At 37.0% G+C, this 16,357-nt stretch overlaps 1 protein-coding gene across 4 annotated transcripts in view; it reads left to right on the top strand.

Moving 5' to 3' along the window:
* fgf13 (fibroblast growth factor 13) overlaps positions 1–16,357 on the top strand; it is a 186,943-nt gene that overhangs the window by 91,297 nt on the left and 79,289 nt on the right. For 3 of the 4 annotated variants that reach the window (XM_031890565.1, XM_012968625.3, XM_012968624.3), the window contains exon 3: positions 13,284–13,451. The exons of the other annotated variant lie outside the window; for it this stretch is intronic. In XM_031890565.1, the coding sequence (XP_031746425.1) occupies positions 13,284–13,451 (168 nt within the window). The remainder of the gene's footprint in view (positions 1–13,283; positions 13,452–16,357) is intronic. 4 annotated transcript variants of the gene reach the window in all.

Raw genomic sequence — 16,357 nt, 5'->3', positions numbered from 1 at the left:
AGAATCATGGTACCATTGTGACTGAATCATACCTTCTTACACCTGTCAGTTTCAACCAACACCTAACTGAATACGTTCAATGGAACCATTGTGATTGGATGCCTGTGACTGTAGTAGCCTCAAGGGTTTAAATGCCGGGGAATTCCCTACCAGTCATTTGAACTGAAGAAGCCACTCATATAAGTGGTGAAATGTTTTTAAGAAAAATTCAGAAAAGTCAAGTTGTTTTAGACTTAATTCTACTAGATACTGTATAATTGTATATATTTAAGGAGAAGGAAAGGCTGATAAAGAGTTAATCTCAAGCCGCAGGCATACCTTCAGTTCTCTCTATAGTGCCCTTACGTCTCCCCATATTTCTCCCGTTCAGATGATCCGAAGCCACATAGTAAAAAAAAATGCTGAGCTCAATAAAGAAAATTCCCATAATGCCACGCGCCTACACCAAGACCAAGACTAGTGTACATGCTCAGTTTGTTAGACTATGAGGAAGCTTTCTGCTGATTGGCTTAGATGCACATTCCTGAGTTCTTTGCATTCTTGAGGGAGGGGGGAACAGGAGAGGGGAGATAGGAGAGGGCTACGTGTCTCGCACAGGAAAACAAACAGACAAGAAATCCTTTATCTTTTGAAAGAGAGCTCAGTACAGCATTTCTGTGCTTATGGCTGTATTTACATAAACCTCTCCGATAAAGCTTACTTACTTTTTACCTTTCCTTCTCCTTTAATAAGAGCTGGAGTTAGGGCAGAGGCACACTATTTTAGTAATCATGAGGGCATAGGATCCAGTGAGAAAGTTGTGGGTGAAGAGAAATGGAGAAGCGCAGAAACCTCAGACTCCGTTACAAGATCAAAGGAGCTGAATATGGTTTCTGTAGACGTGCTGTAAATTTAAACCTACCGTTCAGCTTCAACACAAGGGCCTAGGGTGGCAGCAGGGGCGCATGTGCCATGAGGTGAGTTAAAAAACTCGCCTGAGGCAGCAGTGCCCGACAAATTACTAGGGCAGCTCCTGGTAAACCGCTCCTGTTAACTTAAAGAGCCCAAATTCCAATTTTTAAATCAGAATTTTGGCTCTTCTAGTGCAGAGAGCTCTATTGAGCTCTTTGCACTACTGATTCACCCCCCACCCCTTTCTGATGCGATAAAGCTAAGTGCGGGGAGGGGGGTGCAAGGGGGCTGCATAAACTTGGCCAGGAGCCCTAGGGCGGCACTGGGGCAGCATGTCACCAGCTGCATCTGAATTTGTGTTGTATTGGAAACCTGTGCATGAGAATAGGAAGGGGGGTGGTGGGGGCAAGCAATGGGTATGGGGGCCGTGTAGCCTAGGAGTGCATCATTTATAAATCCGGGCCTTCCTGCAGGTTTCTGTTACATCTTGAATCAATACCTTGGAGAAGAAAGAAGGAGGGCACTACTGGTGGAACCTAGAGGGCAAATCATTTTTTAGGGAGTTGGAAATCAAAAGGCCCTGCATTCTTATGCACAGTGGTAAAGATTGTTTACTTTGGGTTTTTGCTAGCTTTTAACCTAATTTCACAGTTTTTTTTAATTTCTTCATAATGAAATTTAAAGAAAAACAAATGTTCCAGTGACTTTTAAAAGCCTGCACTGTATAAATAGGAATGGCTAATTTGGTATGGGCTTTTATGCAGTATGACATTTAATCAATTTATATGTTATGCATTGGTATTTTTTGCAGACAAAGTCTCTACTTTGCTGTAAAAGTAACATCTTGGCTTTAAAAATAAAATTAAATTTAATTTCTAAAACCTAAGGGAGACACCTTGGCTAGAAATGCATGTGGACTAGCACTTCAAGGGCACACATTGTCATGTAAACCAATGTAAACAAATCATTTTTCTTCAATTTCTCTATGACCCAAAATTCATCAGACAAAACCCATGCTATTCAACACAGATTTAGAAAGTCTCTTGGGGGGCATAGATATACTGTATGCACCAAGTATGCATTATATTGTGTAACAATATACTGTAAGTAAATTTTGATATGTATGTAAGCTGTCCAATCTGTAGCCTTTTATCTGGTGTTCCACCAACAGTATTTCTTCCAAGTGGGTTTAATTTTCATCTGAAATGAAGCTGGGGCTGCCTAATACAGGCAGAATCTCTGGAAATGCCACATATCTCCTTATTGTCGCTCCACCATCTCTCCTGTAACTCCTAGTTGCAGAGATCTAGGTATTCAGTGACAGAGATGTTAGCCAATGGTAATGCAAGAAGGGAAAGGGATCCCCAGTGCAACTCTTAGCACATTCCACAATCTCATCTCACAGTAAAATAACAAAGATTGTACTTCGGTATAAGTGAATGTTGTGTAATGCAATACATATGTGAATGGTGCCTTTCACAGTAAGCAGAAAAAGGTAATCATAGCTCATGTGTCTACAACATTAAATTTATATTTAAATCTGTTATGGAAGCCATGGATCATTGGATTTTCTCCCTAGTAACAGCAGAAACTGTGATTACAACATTTACTGGCAGTGCCTGCAGTTTATTATTGGTCAGTGAGTCATTCTTTATTGTTTTTGTTGTTTTACCACTATTATTGTTTAAAATGGTACTGATTGGCATATGAAGAGGGTGCCCATCATAATGAAAAATGCAGATCAAAGCACAAAAATAATTTTTATTAACTGTTTGTTAGACTGTTGGCAGGATGCTAGCTATTGAAGTTTGATATTTGAATAACACATCTTTTTTTTCACCAAGATTGGGGCCTAGCCATCCTCCAGTGGAAGGTCTACTGCCTGCCAAACTTCAGTTCTGTTGGTATTATTCTTAGTTAAGTTTGGCCTGCCTATATTATTTTATTTTAGTTAGTTTCTCCATTTCAGTAGACACAATTTTCTACTAATGTAAAGTCGATAAAGCTGTCTGGTTGCCTAGTTCATTGAAGCTTGCTAACCAAAAAGCAAAATCCTGGTATGTCACTGCCTGGACGCTGCCAGACAGTAGTATACATTGATGTTACTGGACCCTACAGCAAATTCAATGTATGCTTTATCTTTATTTAAAACTCTTACACCACAGCAACTCCTGAAGCTATGCTATTAAATTTATATAATAAACTTCCAAAAATGTTAACATATTACATTTTAAATGCTTCCATTCTTTTGATCGTCAGAAATTCGAAAAAACAAGATGTTCCAAAAACCACACAAGTAATAAAAGAAGTTACCAAAAATGTTGTTTACTTTTTTAACAATTCCTATTGTCATTACTATTGGAATCGTTCATTGTTCCATGAATTGAATGTCTTGAAAAATCAATAAGAATTTAATTGCTCATTAATTAGGTCCTACTGGGCCTTCTGCACTTTTGCCCCCCCCTGCAGCTGCAGGTCCTGCTTCCTCTGTAGTTACCCCCCTGCTGCCAAAGGAAATTACCCCTGCTGCCTCCCTTTGACTTAAATGTGTAAAACACTCTAGCTAAAGTTTTGGTTTTATTGTTATTTTTTTATTACTTTTCTTTCTGTCTAGAGTCAGCTGGACCATAATGACTCTGTTAAGAACCAATCAAATGTCCCCTTTTGCATACAAAATAGTATGTGGTGATTTTCCAAGTACTAGTGCTAATCTGTACCACCCCTTGGATCTATCAATCCGAAAAATGCTGCCTCAACAAACAAATTTCTTGTCTAAAAATATATAGGTATAGCAAGCTACCAGGTACCATGTAAGAGAAGTAGCTGTTACTTTGTATTAATCTTTTGTTCAGTGGATACAATATAACAGCAAGGCAAATGCTGAAATGGTGCTCCAGAGAGCTCCAGTTTATTTGCAATGACTATTTCACATCAACAATGCTGTAAGTGACTCCTTTTCTGTATGAAGCAATACCCAAAGCAAATAGTATCTGGGCAATTTTATGGAGTAGATTACATGCATTATGCTTGTTCACCACATTTAACTTGGTCAGAAAGCAAATTTAAATAAGTGTTTGTGCTGACAGAAGTCTGGAATAAAATCAAGTCAAATATTTTAGCATACATGTTTGTAGAGCTGTATGTGATGAATTGTGAGCAACATCAAAATATAGCAGAGGGGGGTAAGCTTAAAAATTGATTTATACACTGTGTAGTAACCAAATGTTTCAGAGAATAACTCCAAGCTTAGCTTTGCTCGCAAATCTTTTTTCTAAGTGCCACTGAGATCATTTATCAGCTGTACCATTATTCTTATCACCTCTAACACTACCCCCTGTATCCAATTGCCCTACTTGTTGCATCTTTTTTTTTATATACCATCTACTTCCCATTGTGTTGCCATCTCTTTACCCAGTTTTGGACTGGGGGGGAGGGTGCAAGGCCCATGGGCCAAATCTAAAGTAGTTCTTTGTGATAACTGGAGTGTTAAATTATTTGACTTTATTTAGCTTCATTTCTATCCCTTGCTCCACCTTTAACTTCATATTTAGTATTTTCGCACTCCACAAATATACTGGAAGGTTAATTATATCTTGGAGTGGGGATGCACAAAATCCAGAATTTCTGAAGCAAGCTAAATACCAAATAATTCACAAAAGGTTTGGCTGAATATCAAATTGACTCCAATTCCTAATTTGAATATTCAAATATGAAATTGCATATTTATATAAAACGCCTGTTACCAAATTTGGGTGAAAACAATCGAAATCCAAGGATTTTGCCTTATCTTGAACCAACTGTGCTTGATATTCATAGTGTGTGTGAATTGTGCAGGAACCTGTCACTGTAAGATCAACCTTGGCAGGGATTGATGGGTATAATTCACATAAACTGCACTGTATAAATAAAGGCTAATAACAATAATATAAAGACAAGAGCTGATAGCACACTAAGGAAGACAGGAGTGGAAAGTCACTGCACACAGAAACGTTGCAGGCAGAAGCAGGAATATAACAAGTATAAATATTATATGTTTAGTTGGAAACACTTTCAGCTAATATACCCCCATGATACAGATGCCTGATTTGGACAATAATACATGATTGATGTTTCCATCACTGTAATTGATTTTACTGTTACCGTGATGAACAATGTGTGAAGGAGCTGCCCACTCCGGTTCCCATTTTGGTTCCTCCTAAGCAATACTGATAAAGTCCAGCTTGTGATTCTCTGCTTGTTACTGGCAATCAGACCAACTTAAAGGATGTTCTTCCATGTTCTTTTATGTGAGAAATATATGGAGCCAAAAAGTATTTGGATTAAAACATGATTTACCCTCTCTTTCTCAATGCATTTACTCAATAAAGACTAGCGCCACTTCTCACTATTACTATTTGCAGCATGTAAGTATTAATGTGTTAATTAAGGACCTGGTAACCATGAAAGTGCTCATGAGTGGCATAAGACGTCACTTCATCTCCATTCCATGTCCAACAACTGGTTTTGCTTCAACAACTCTATAGGATGCAGATCAATTCAGCTTGATAGAGACTGCAATGTTTTTCCATTCACATATTGGATATACAGTACAATAAACCCTTTCCTGGTGTTTTACGTAAATAAACAGCATTACACAGTGCAGTGCTTCTATTCTTGGAACATGATGAAAAGTGAATGGGTGACCCTAAAATAAGGAAGCTGCACTGTATTTATAACTGCAGTTGCAAAGTTTGCTCTAGTTCCAGTAACCACAGCAACCACTCAGCAGGTAGGATTTACTGATCTGTTTAAAAGCAAATGTCTAATTATTGCTTTAGGATACTACACCCAGAGCAAACATCATGATATTAGCCTGAGTTGTTATTGTTTTATTCTTACAATCTTGGTGTTTTAGAGATATACTGTATGACATGGGCATGATACGGCTTCTCCCATGATTAACCTAACCCAAACATTATGATAACTCTGTAACAGAAAACTGTCCTGGGCATGTACATGACTGTGTTTGTAAAAAAGTGTCTTCACCTCTTAATCACAATTTGCTATACACTCATTTAATTGGACAGAGTAAAGTCTATACTGGATAAAATTTCTTGGCTTAGCTTTACAATTTAATTACTGTATTTTCTTAGTATAGCAAAATATTGTATATCATTGGCATTTGAGTTTGAATGAAAAAGACATTCCAAATGTGCAATCACTTTACTAGGTCATATTGTATTTTATTTCCCCATCTCGTCCCATCTAATTTTCATTTTCAGAACCAATTTATTTTATTATGAGGTTGGTATGTTTTCCCCAAGTAGTCTCAGCTGCGTTCTTTTACAATGTGCTATGCTTTGAAGCTGGGTTTAATTCCTGATTCCGAATATATAACCACAAATTGTAAAAGGCCTCATATATGTAGATTTTAGGAATAAGGCACAAGGCATTATTAGAATAAAAACACAAGGGATTATTACATTTAAGTCACTAGTAAATTTTTCTAATGGTTTCTTATTGTTTTGAATGTATAAATATTCTTTTGGGCTGACACAGCTCATATGGGCATAAAGGCCAGAAAGAATCTGGTCACATCCTTTTCGGGTGCAAAGTACAATCTATGTAATCATTATTATAACCCTATAGAAGGATAATCTCCTCCAGTTAAATGGGATTAATAGAAACAATAGGTTATCTGAAAGCAGTTCTAATGTGCTCATGGCTGGCTCCTTCTGAAAACTCAGAATCGTGCACAATGCACTGAGATGGCTGCCTACACACCAATATTACTACTAAAAAAAATACATTTGTTGGTTCAAGAATAAAATTTTAAATGGTAGAGTAAATTATTTGCTATGTAAACAGTGTAATTTAGAAATAAAAAGTACACCATAAAAATCATGACAGAATCCCTTTTGATTTGCCTTTTTTGATTTTTTTGATTAGCTTTTTATGTTTTATAGTCATGCCTTTAGGTAGAATAGAAACCAGGCATGTGAATTTCACATTTACAGTTTTGAATATTTTACTACAGTTTTCAAATAGATACACATTAACGATGATTTAGCAGGTCCTGATGAGGATTAGCAAAACAGCATGAAACACTGACAAAAAAAGGGTGTAATGTGTCTTTTCATGCCTCATCAGTACTTGAGTTCTGATAAAAGTATGATAACCCATGCAAAAGTTTTGAAAATACAAAAAATGAATTCATTCTTTGCCCTGACTTGTTGGATGTGTGAATAAATTCAGAAGGTAGTTGGTCACAAACAAATTTGGTTATGCTGTTGTTTTAACACAATTCCATATTTTTACAAGGACATATGGTTTTGTAACATTTCTTCCCATTTAACTTATATATATATAATATACTTTACTGAGATACATGGGAGGAGTTAGCCTTGGTAATAATGGTTGAAATGCATAAGGTGAAACACAGAGACAGAGTTAGTGGGGGCAAGGGATATATAGAAAAGAGCACAGAATATTGACAAGGGAAAAGCAATTAAGAATTACTCTGTATAATTTTCTCTTTACATGCAAAAACTGGACTGAATGGTTGTTGCTATTTATTTAGTGGTACTGTTAGGGTTCATCAGCTGACATCTAACAGATAGTGTTGGTCACTGTATCCTCCATGGGCCAACAGTGAATCCTGGGGAAGCACGTGGTACCAAATCCTCTTAGATACCCATGCACTTATTGTCTGCTGAGTGGTGCACCATTATGTGTGCTTCCAGCAGTACATGATATCCTAGGTCCATATATTTTCAAATAAATCTGGAGGGGTGACTAAAAATAACACATTTTATCTTAGCTTCTCAGTGTTAAAAGAATCTGCTTGTACTTTAATCCTTTAAAATAAATATGAAATCACAAAAAAAGGAAAAATACTATTTTAAAACATTAATAGCAGCTGGATACGTCATCTTTTATAGGCAATGCAAAAGCATTACACTGCTCTGCTATCAAAAATAATAAGAGTATTCTTCTGTGTACTGCATTGCAGTATATTTCAGCCTTTCCAGTGCAGAAAACAGCTCCTTTTTGTTGAATTTAAGAGACATGAGCATTTAACTAGTTGCTTCCCCCACCTACTGACACATATTGAATAATGTTGTAAATCTGCTCAGTATTCAGCTACTAGAACAGTGATTTTATAACATCTAAAATCTGCTTGTAAAGACGGTTGTTTTCACATTGACCAGCGCTCTAACAAAAAAAGTGTGAGGGATATTCAGCTATCATGCTACAAATCACAGCCCAAAACCTGGTAGTGACTTTAAAATGCATGCCAGAGCAAAACATATTTATTTCTAAATCCAGCAGAGCAAATGGAGTACAGTGACAAAAGGGACAACAGGAGGCAAATGTTTTGAAAGGCTGAAATGAAGGGTGTTTTTTTGAAAGTGTGTCCAAATGAATGGTTTAAAAATGAGAAGCATAAGTAAGATTACTGGAGTAGGAATAATTCAGCTCTAAAACCATTCAAGGTAAGATTTCTATATAAATTATACAAAAAAAAGTTACAGTTCTAGATTAGAAGAGTTATGTTAATGGCTGTTTCTCTCTTTTAGTGTTATTAAAGGTATGGGATGTGTTATCTGGAATGTTTTGGACTTATGCAGCTCAGTTATCAGTTCCTTCTACAGTTACAGTTCTACAGTCTTGTGATTTCATTGCTTATACTTACTATATCATTGCATAAGGAAGATGCATCTAAACTTTTCAGACTTTATATATTGATATACTAGAGGCTTGAGCTTCTGTGTCAAGAGAATTCATTCAGAAAAAAAAATTGTGATGGGCCAGGTGGGCCACATTTGTAGCCTTCCAGCTATTATGGACTACAGCTACTATCATTCTTATGGATACTGTGATTTAGATCTGTTGGACTTACTTCCTGGGGACACAAAGAATAACTGGTTAGAGAGTTACAGTAATTTGAGGACAAGTTGTATCTGTCTTGTAAAGGGGCAGTTCAGTGAACTGGATGAGGTTATCCACTTGCTGTTGCACCCAAGTGTGGCCAGTGATAAATACAGGTGTCCCTTGTTCCTATTTACAAATGTAAAAGTGGTATAGTGCACTCTCTATGGCATTGTGCTATTATTTGTTCATTACTGTGCCTAGTGTTTCCTGCTTTATGAGTAGAATTTGACGGTCTTTATTACTTATATATGATCGCAATATCAGCTGTGGTTGTGCAAATATGGATGCAGCCATTGCTCCAATTGATGCTATTCATTAAAGGACACGGAAAGGCAAATAGCTTTAAAGGACAAGGAAAGGCTAAGTCACTTGGGGGTGCCAAAATGTTAGGCACCCCCAAGTGACTTAAATCGCCTACCTTTTACCCCAGGCTGGTGCCCCTGTACGGAGAGAACAGCACCAGCCCGGGGTAGCTGCAGCGCTTCCTCCTTCCTGCTTCCGTGCGCGCGCGCATGCGCAGTAGAGTGAAAAGCCAAACTTTAACAGAGAAGTCAGGTTTTCACTCTACTGCGCATGCACCTATCGTATAGTCGCAGCTAAACGAAGCAGGAAGGAGGAAGCGCATCGCTACAGGTACCCCAGGCTGGTGCTGTTTTCTCCTAACAGGGGCACCAGCCCGGGGTACAAGATAAGCGATTACAGTCACTTGGGGGTGCCTAACATTTTGGCACCCCCAAGTGACTTAGCCTTTCCTTGTCCTTTAAAGCTATTTGCGGCCAGAGGATCTATCACTGGTTCATCAAGTGTGCCTGTTGTTGATGTAGTGCCCACAACTGCACCAGATGCAATTTCACCTGCGGCTGCATTTATGGGAAAACATAGCATTCTGGGTAAAAACATGTCAAATTGCAGATGAAATAGCGCATTGCACACTGCACTTGCATAAGTAATTGACCCTCATTGTGTAAGTGATTTTTCCTGAACCTGCCATGGCAACAATTCATATAAAATATAAATATATATGTCTTTTCAAAATTAATCTTTTATGGGGAACAAATTAGAATTGGGGAAAACATTTCACGTTTATTTTTAATTCAGCATTGTTACCAACTAAAACACATTTTTGTATTGTATCAGTTTTGTGAAAATGCGGCTGCGTGTCACACACAGCGCTGACAAAGGCAATATTTCAAGAGCACAAAAATAGAACTGACACAAAACAAATAAGCTTTACCGACAATGGGGATCTATTTTTAAGCAATTAAATGAAAGAATAGGTAGTGGCAGTCCATACTCTGTGTAACTAGTCATGCTGAAGCCTCCATTATTTATCGGCATTATTATGTAAAATTATACCATGACATCTAGAATAAATGATGTGTTAGTGCCCTCTATACTTTGGAAACAGAAAGACAGTGTGGAATGTAAGAAGAATCACTGCCAGTGCTTTTGCAGCTGCTGCTCTATGCCTATAATATATTTTTTCATTATACCATTACTTGTATCTGTTTAGGTTTGCCAGCAGCATTAAACCTGTTCTTCACAGCTTTCCAAGTTAAAATAACAGTGCCGGGCAACAACAAGAAGTAGCAAAGCCCTTAGGATTAGTTCAGTAAAAGAAGAGGGGCCATGGATTGCTTTTTTCTATTTATACTAGTATAATTGTTTCCTGAAACAAATGAATGATGGCATCAGCTAGGCTAAACTTCAGAAAGACAACTTTTAAATGCGAATAAACACTTTGCATTTTTACTTTCTTCTGTTTACCCACTATATCAGATTATCAGTTTGGACTGAATTTGGATGTGGTTGAGTGGCATGCCATCCTTAAAATTCTGCCACCCTAGGCCCAGGCCTTTCCACAAATCCAGGCCTGTTTGTATATTAGATATAAATTCTTTATAGTGGGGAATTAATTAACACAATTAACACAGTCTTCAGCAATGCTTTCTTAATGTATTACTGCTAAACATTGTGTAAATGTACAACTCAGATAAGGTCTAAGGCTCAGTTTAAAAAAATGTGTACCTATTAGCTTATATACAATTGTGTTTTGACTAGCCAGCACAATAAAATATATCCACTAACATGTCTGAAGTTTATACATGCTGATCTTTGGCTTGTGCTAATTTGTTTATGCATACATACAAGTCAATAAAATTGTAAGAAATAGTTAAGGAAATGTTATGACTGTGTGGATTGTATTGAAATGTATTAATTCTACTAAATAAACCAAGATATGTTTATTGCTTTACTGAATTATTACAGATGTTCAAAAGTTATGTGGAATAAGAAATTATGAGAAATTGACACCCATCTTTTCCAGGCATAGTCTATGAACCATACAAAAATATTTCAGAACATTTGATTGCTCTGTGTATCTTTTACACAGGGCACAATGTGATTCACTTGAAACACACCTTTTAAACATCAGCATTGCATAACGATGCCAAACTGTTCAACATAAGAAACTGATCTTGTACAATTGTACAGGTACCAACCCTTGTTCTGCAACTTGTTTTCTGTCAGAATTACATTAGTTTCTTACAAAAATATTGTTGTATTGTCTGTGTACTTTTATGTTGTTCACATCCATTGTGCAAGTTGTTGTTTACTAACTATAATTGAGATGATTATTGATATTTGATTATTGTCAAAAATACGTCCAATCATGCAACAATTAGCACACATTCATGGTGAGGTTTTTTGTATAGAGTTAAAAGAATTTATCCCATCAAGGAAAGTGGTAATAAACAATGTATTATATAGTCAAAGCAAAAACTAGATAATGCTACAAATTTTTGTTTAAAGATGATAGAATACTAAACTTCTGTTTTTGGCTATATAATTATACTGATTGGTTTTTTGCCCATCTTGGAAACCCTAAACATCTTTTGTAGAGAGTTATTTTACAAGAGTACATGCTGGTGTGGGACTTGGGATGTGGTTCATACGGCCCCATTGGGTCAATGGCTGTGCCAGTATTGTAAGGCTTATTAGATATAATTTTTTAAACTGTGTATATTTGTAAAATGATCATAGTAATATTGTGATACATTTTTCACCAGATTTTCAGAAAACTGCCCAGTAATCCTTTACAATGTGGACAATCTGCTACATTTCAGGCCAATACATTACAACTAAAATCAGCTAGAAGTTCTGCCAGCCAGCAGTCAATAGAAGGCACTATGTTTACCTACAAAGTTCATTTTATATATATACATGTTATACATTCTAAATATATATATAGAGAGAGAGAGAGAGAGTGTGAGAGGAAATTCCCTACAAAGCTTTCATTTTTTTACCCTTAATAACTATGACATTTATTCAGGTATTAATTTATTTATCATCTATATTTTTTCATGGTTCCATGTTTATATGCATGCTCCTTTCTTAATGTTGTTGAGATAACATACTCCCCCAAAAAGTAAATGTGGCTGGGAATTACTTACATTGTTACATTGCTGCTTAGAACTAAAATAGTTGCAGGTCTATCGGGTTCAACCTATTTACGAGGCTCTCTCTGGCAGGGAGAATTTGACATGATTAGCATGGCTAATTCTGAACCTTTGCCTCATTATAGGTTCCAGTATTTGTTGTAGACATTCTATTTATGAGTGAGAGTGGGCAGCGAGACCTGCAACCAAAGGGGGGAAATTCTATGAATTAGTGGTATCCAACCCACAACAGCCTTTATTACAGCTGGAGGCCTGCAGAATGGACATTCCAGACTATATATATTTACTGATAAGAAGAATAATTTTCTCATGGAGATAGAGAAAGTTGATAGCGCTTTTAGATATAGTTGAAATGTTTATATTACCATGATAGAAAGAATTGTTCTTTAGATCTCAATGACATACAGCTTATTTAGTCAGTTTGCTGTACTGGGATAAAAAACCCAAATACATATGCAGTAAATTGTAATTGAAATATTGGGTAGATACAAACTGTGGGGCAGATCCGTATTTATATGGCAGCAGGTCAATATACCTTAATGTTGGTTATGTATTTTCTTTGCTTCAGAGTATTATTATTTTCCTATTGCTTCTTGTTACTGTCTACCAAGTCTTTGTGTTTAACAAAATCCAAATTTTTTACATGAAAATGATTGATATCTGTATTTTCTATTTTTTTCTGCCATTTAGCATTGATCATACAACACAAATACAAATACAATATAATGAAATATAATAGTCCCTCTGCATTAAGGGTTTGAACTTGCTTGTAATGAGCAACTGTTTTTATGTGGTTTGCTTAGTAAATCTCTCATCTAACAATTTTAGCTGTAATAGTAAAGTTTTCTGTACAGCCCAGTTTGTGTTTTTCATTTTTCCAGCTGTAACTCAACGAAATAAGAGTGCTGGACAATTTGCCGGATCTATATGCATAATAACAATAGCACATATTTTTAAGAAATCATTAGATTCTAGTATACAGCTCTAACTCCAGTTCATTTTGTTATATGGTAACCGCAGTTCTGGATGACGCACCCCCTGGCACACAGGAGTACATTATGTTACGGCAAGATTCCATCCAGTCAGCGGATTTAAAGAAAAAAGAGTCCCCTTTTCGTGCTAAATGTCACGAAATCTTCTGCTGCCCTCTGAAGCAAGTACACCTTAAAGAACACACAGAGCCGGAAGGTTTGTGCACCATGGAATCCATGTCTTGTTCGTTTCCTTTTTAATGTCCGTGTCCCTATTCCGTGCTGTTTGTTCCCGGCCTGTTTGGAGAACGACATGGGGAACGCAATGCGCTTCATACCATATCCCCTGCTTGCCTGTTATGTTTTAAACAACCTATCAAGGGACATGATAACAAAGGGTGGAGAACCTGCAATCCTTCAGCTGCTGCTGAAATAGAAGTACCATAATCCTCCACCAGAAGTACATACATCACCCTCCTCTGGCAGAACTACAGTTTCCATCTTCCTCTTCCTATTTAATTACCTCCTCCATAATCCTAAGTAGGACATCTACTACTCCCATCATCCCCTAGCAACACTAGAACTCTAATTCGGGCAGAACTTGACTTTGTATAGCTCTAGCACAAGAATGTTGTTCCATCCCCTCCTAATTATTCCAAAATAGGGTAACTTCCCCCTGCTAAGGGCCTACTTAGCTCCTGGGACCCACAGTAACTTCCCAGGCTACACAGTGGCTAAATTGCCTCATGATTTTTACAGTCAGTATCTGAGGAAGTTGGAATCTCTAGTTCAGCACCTAGAGGGCTGCAATCTCCCCACCCTGCTGTGATATGATAACAAGCTATGATAACAAGCATGTAAAAGTACTGAACGGAAAATTAAAAAAAACAAACAAAAAACGACTTGGCTTTTTCCAAATTAAATATTTTTCTTTATTCCGTTTGCATCATCACACTGCCCTTTTTGGCTGCTAAAGTTGCTTGCTACTCTAAACAGCATTTACCCTCATGTTTCTGTCTCCTACTATTCAAAATATTGCACTTTTTTGAGGAATGGCACATAAAGAAAGGAATGATTCTACCCTCCATCATAAAGCTTCTGCACTTGCTACGATATTATTAACCGATCAGCATTAGTTTCAGAGAATTGAAATATGAATGTGTTTGTAATGCACGCTCAGCTAGATTGGACATGAATAAAATGCATGCTGAACTACTGTGCATCATAAAGGAGTGTTTTTTCTCTCCAGGCACTGAAAGGTTTGGATTAATGAGAAAAATATACAATTATACATCTTCTGTATAATATTGGCTTTTATCTGTACAAAATATCGGAATGCATTTTGGCTTTTTTTTTTTTTAAATCAGGGGTATTTGTTCTAATTACTCTTACTATGCATTCTGACTTTATTTTTCATTATAAATAGAGTCAAGTCATTTCTTCTGAATCAGCTTGTCAGAATAATTTGTTCTTCATCAGGAACTGATTCATTAGGACAGCTGCAGTTATGAGGTGCAATGTCAGAGCAATCTTGTCTCAACTTATATTAATTGGCAATAATTATTGCAGTGAAAAATCAATATTCCGCTTGAGTTAAGAGAATGTAAAACCACTTTGGCTGTTCATAAAAATGAAAGACTGCAATATTACTGCTTTAGCATATGTTAACCAAGATTGTAAGGCTTCTTAAGCAGAAGCTTTTATTACACACACACACACACGCACACTTATAAACAAAAAACTTGGCTGCAGCAGCCATTCCACCATAGATCCAACATAATATAAGTCAGCATCTATGTGTTCACCTCAAATCTCACTCTGCTAGGGTTTAATCTTCCTTAAGTACCCAAGGGATAGTTGGGTACTTTGATGCATTCTAATAGTTCATAGTAAAATAGTATTTTACAATATACTAATAAGAACTGTGTAGTTTGACTAAGCAAATCAAGAATATCATGGCAGCCATCTGGGTAAGCCCAATGCTAATCACTAAGTACTTTTCCATTTTGTGAATAGGCCAGATCTTTTAGGGTTCACTGTATAAGTGTTTTAATAGAATTAATATTTGTATTTTTTCATGGATGTAATATTTGCATCTGAGAAATATATACCCAACAAAGTTAGGTTCTAAAATCTCAATATATACATGGTTAGAGTGGTAAGTTGCTTCTGCTATAGAGAGCTTATTTACAGCTATGTTCAGATGCACAAGCTTCTACTGATATCAATAAATGCCCCCTTCTGGCTTTTTTATTAGTACTCTTATTGCACTGTAAGTCTATTTAAGGTAAGAAGCAAGGCTGCAGGCAGAAAGTTTGTGGCAAAGTTAAGGTGAAAACTGTAAGCTTAGCCATTGAAACCTTTATAGAATATATAAGGCAAAATAGAAAAATTAAATATTATTTCACCTCTTAATATTTTAATTGGACCAATACATAGGGAAAATGTTTAAAACACAAAAGTGGCCTACATTAGTTCTTCTGCTTCTAGAGGCTTGAACAGCTGAGCTGTTCAGTGGAAAAAAATGTCAGTGAATACAATAGACTGTTTAGGGCTTCACAAATGGGAAGAAGTTTAGGGGATTATGAAATTAAAGGCACTAAGTTTGCCCAGGAGCAGTAACCCGTAGCAACCTATCAGCAGTTAGAATTTACTCGTTACCTGTTTAAAAGCAAACATCTTATTGGTTGCTATGGGTTACTACTGCCAGGCAAACTTAGTGTCTTTTATTACATATGGGGGTTTCAGTCCTTTTAAGGGGCCCTGTGGAATTCTTATGTAGACCTGTAACATGAAAACTGAGTGTAGCATCTGTCCCATGTGTCCACTTGGCGAGGACAATGTCAGGGCAACCTATGAAAAATTTTGCTCCATTTCTATTGTATCATAAGAGTTAATCAGCTAGTAGCATTCATTGGCCTACTGCAGGGGTGGCCAGACCTTTCTTATCGGCGATCGACTGATGACCAGGAAATGCGGAAGTGTGGCATGAATGCGTATGTACGCGGCACAGCGTACCTACGCATTCACGCAGCACTTCCGCATCCCCGGCTTCATCGTGGTCCACCAGAAATCCACGCGGGATTGACTGGTGGACAGCGATCAATGTATTGGCCACCCCTG

Source organism: Xenopus tropicalis, chromosome 8 (genome assembly GCF_000004195.4).
Source record: "Xenopus tropicalis strain Nigerian chromosome 8, UCB_Xtro_10.0, whole genome shotgun sequence".
Taxonomy (NCBI): domain Eukaryota; kingdom Metazoa; phylum Chordata; class Amphibia; order Anura; family Pipidae; genus Xenopus; species Xenopus tropicalis.
This window is presented reverse-complemented; position numbering and strand designations above follow the sequence as displayed.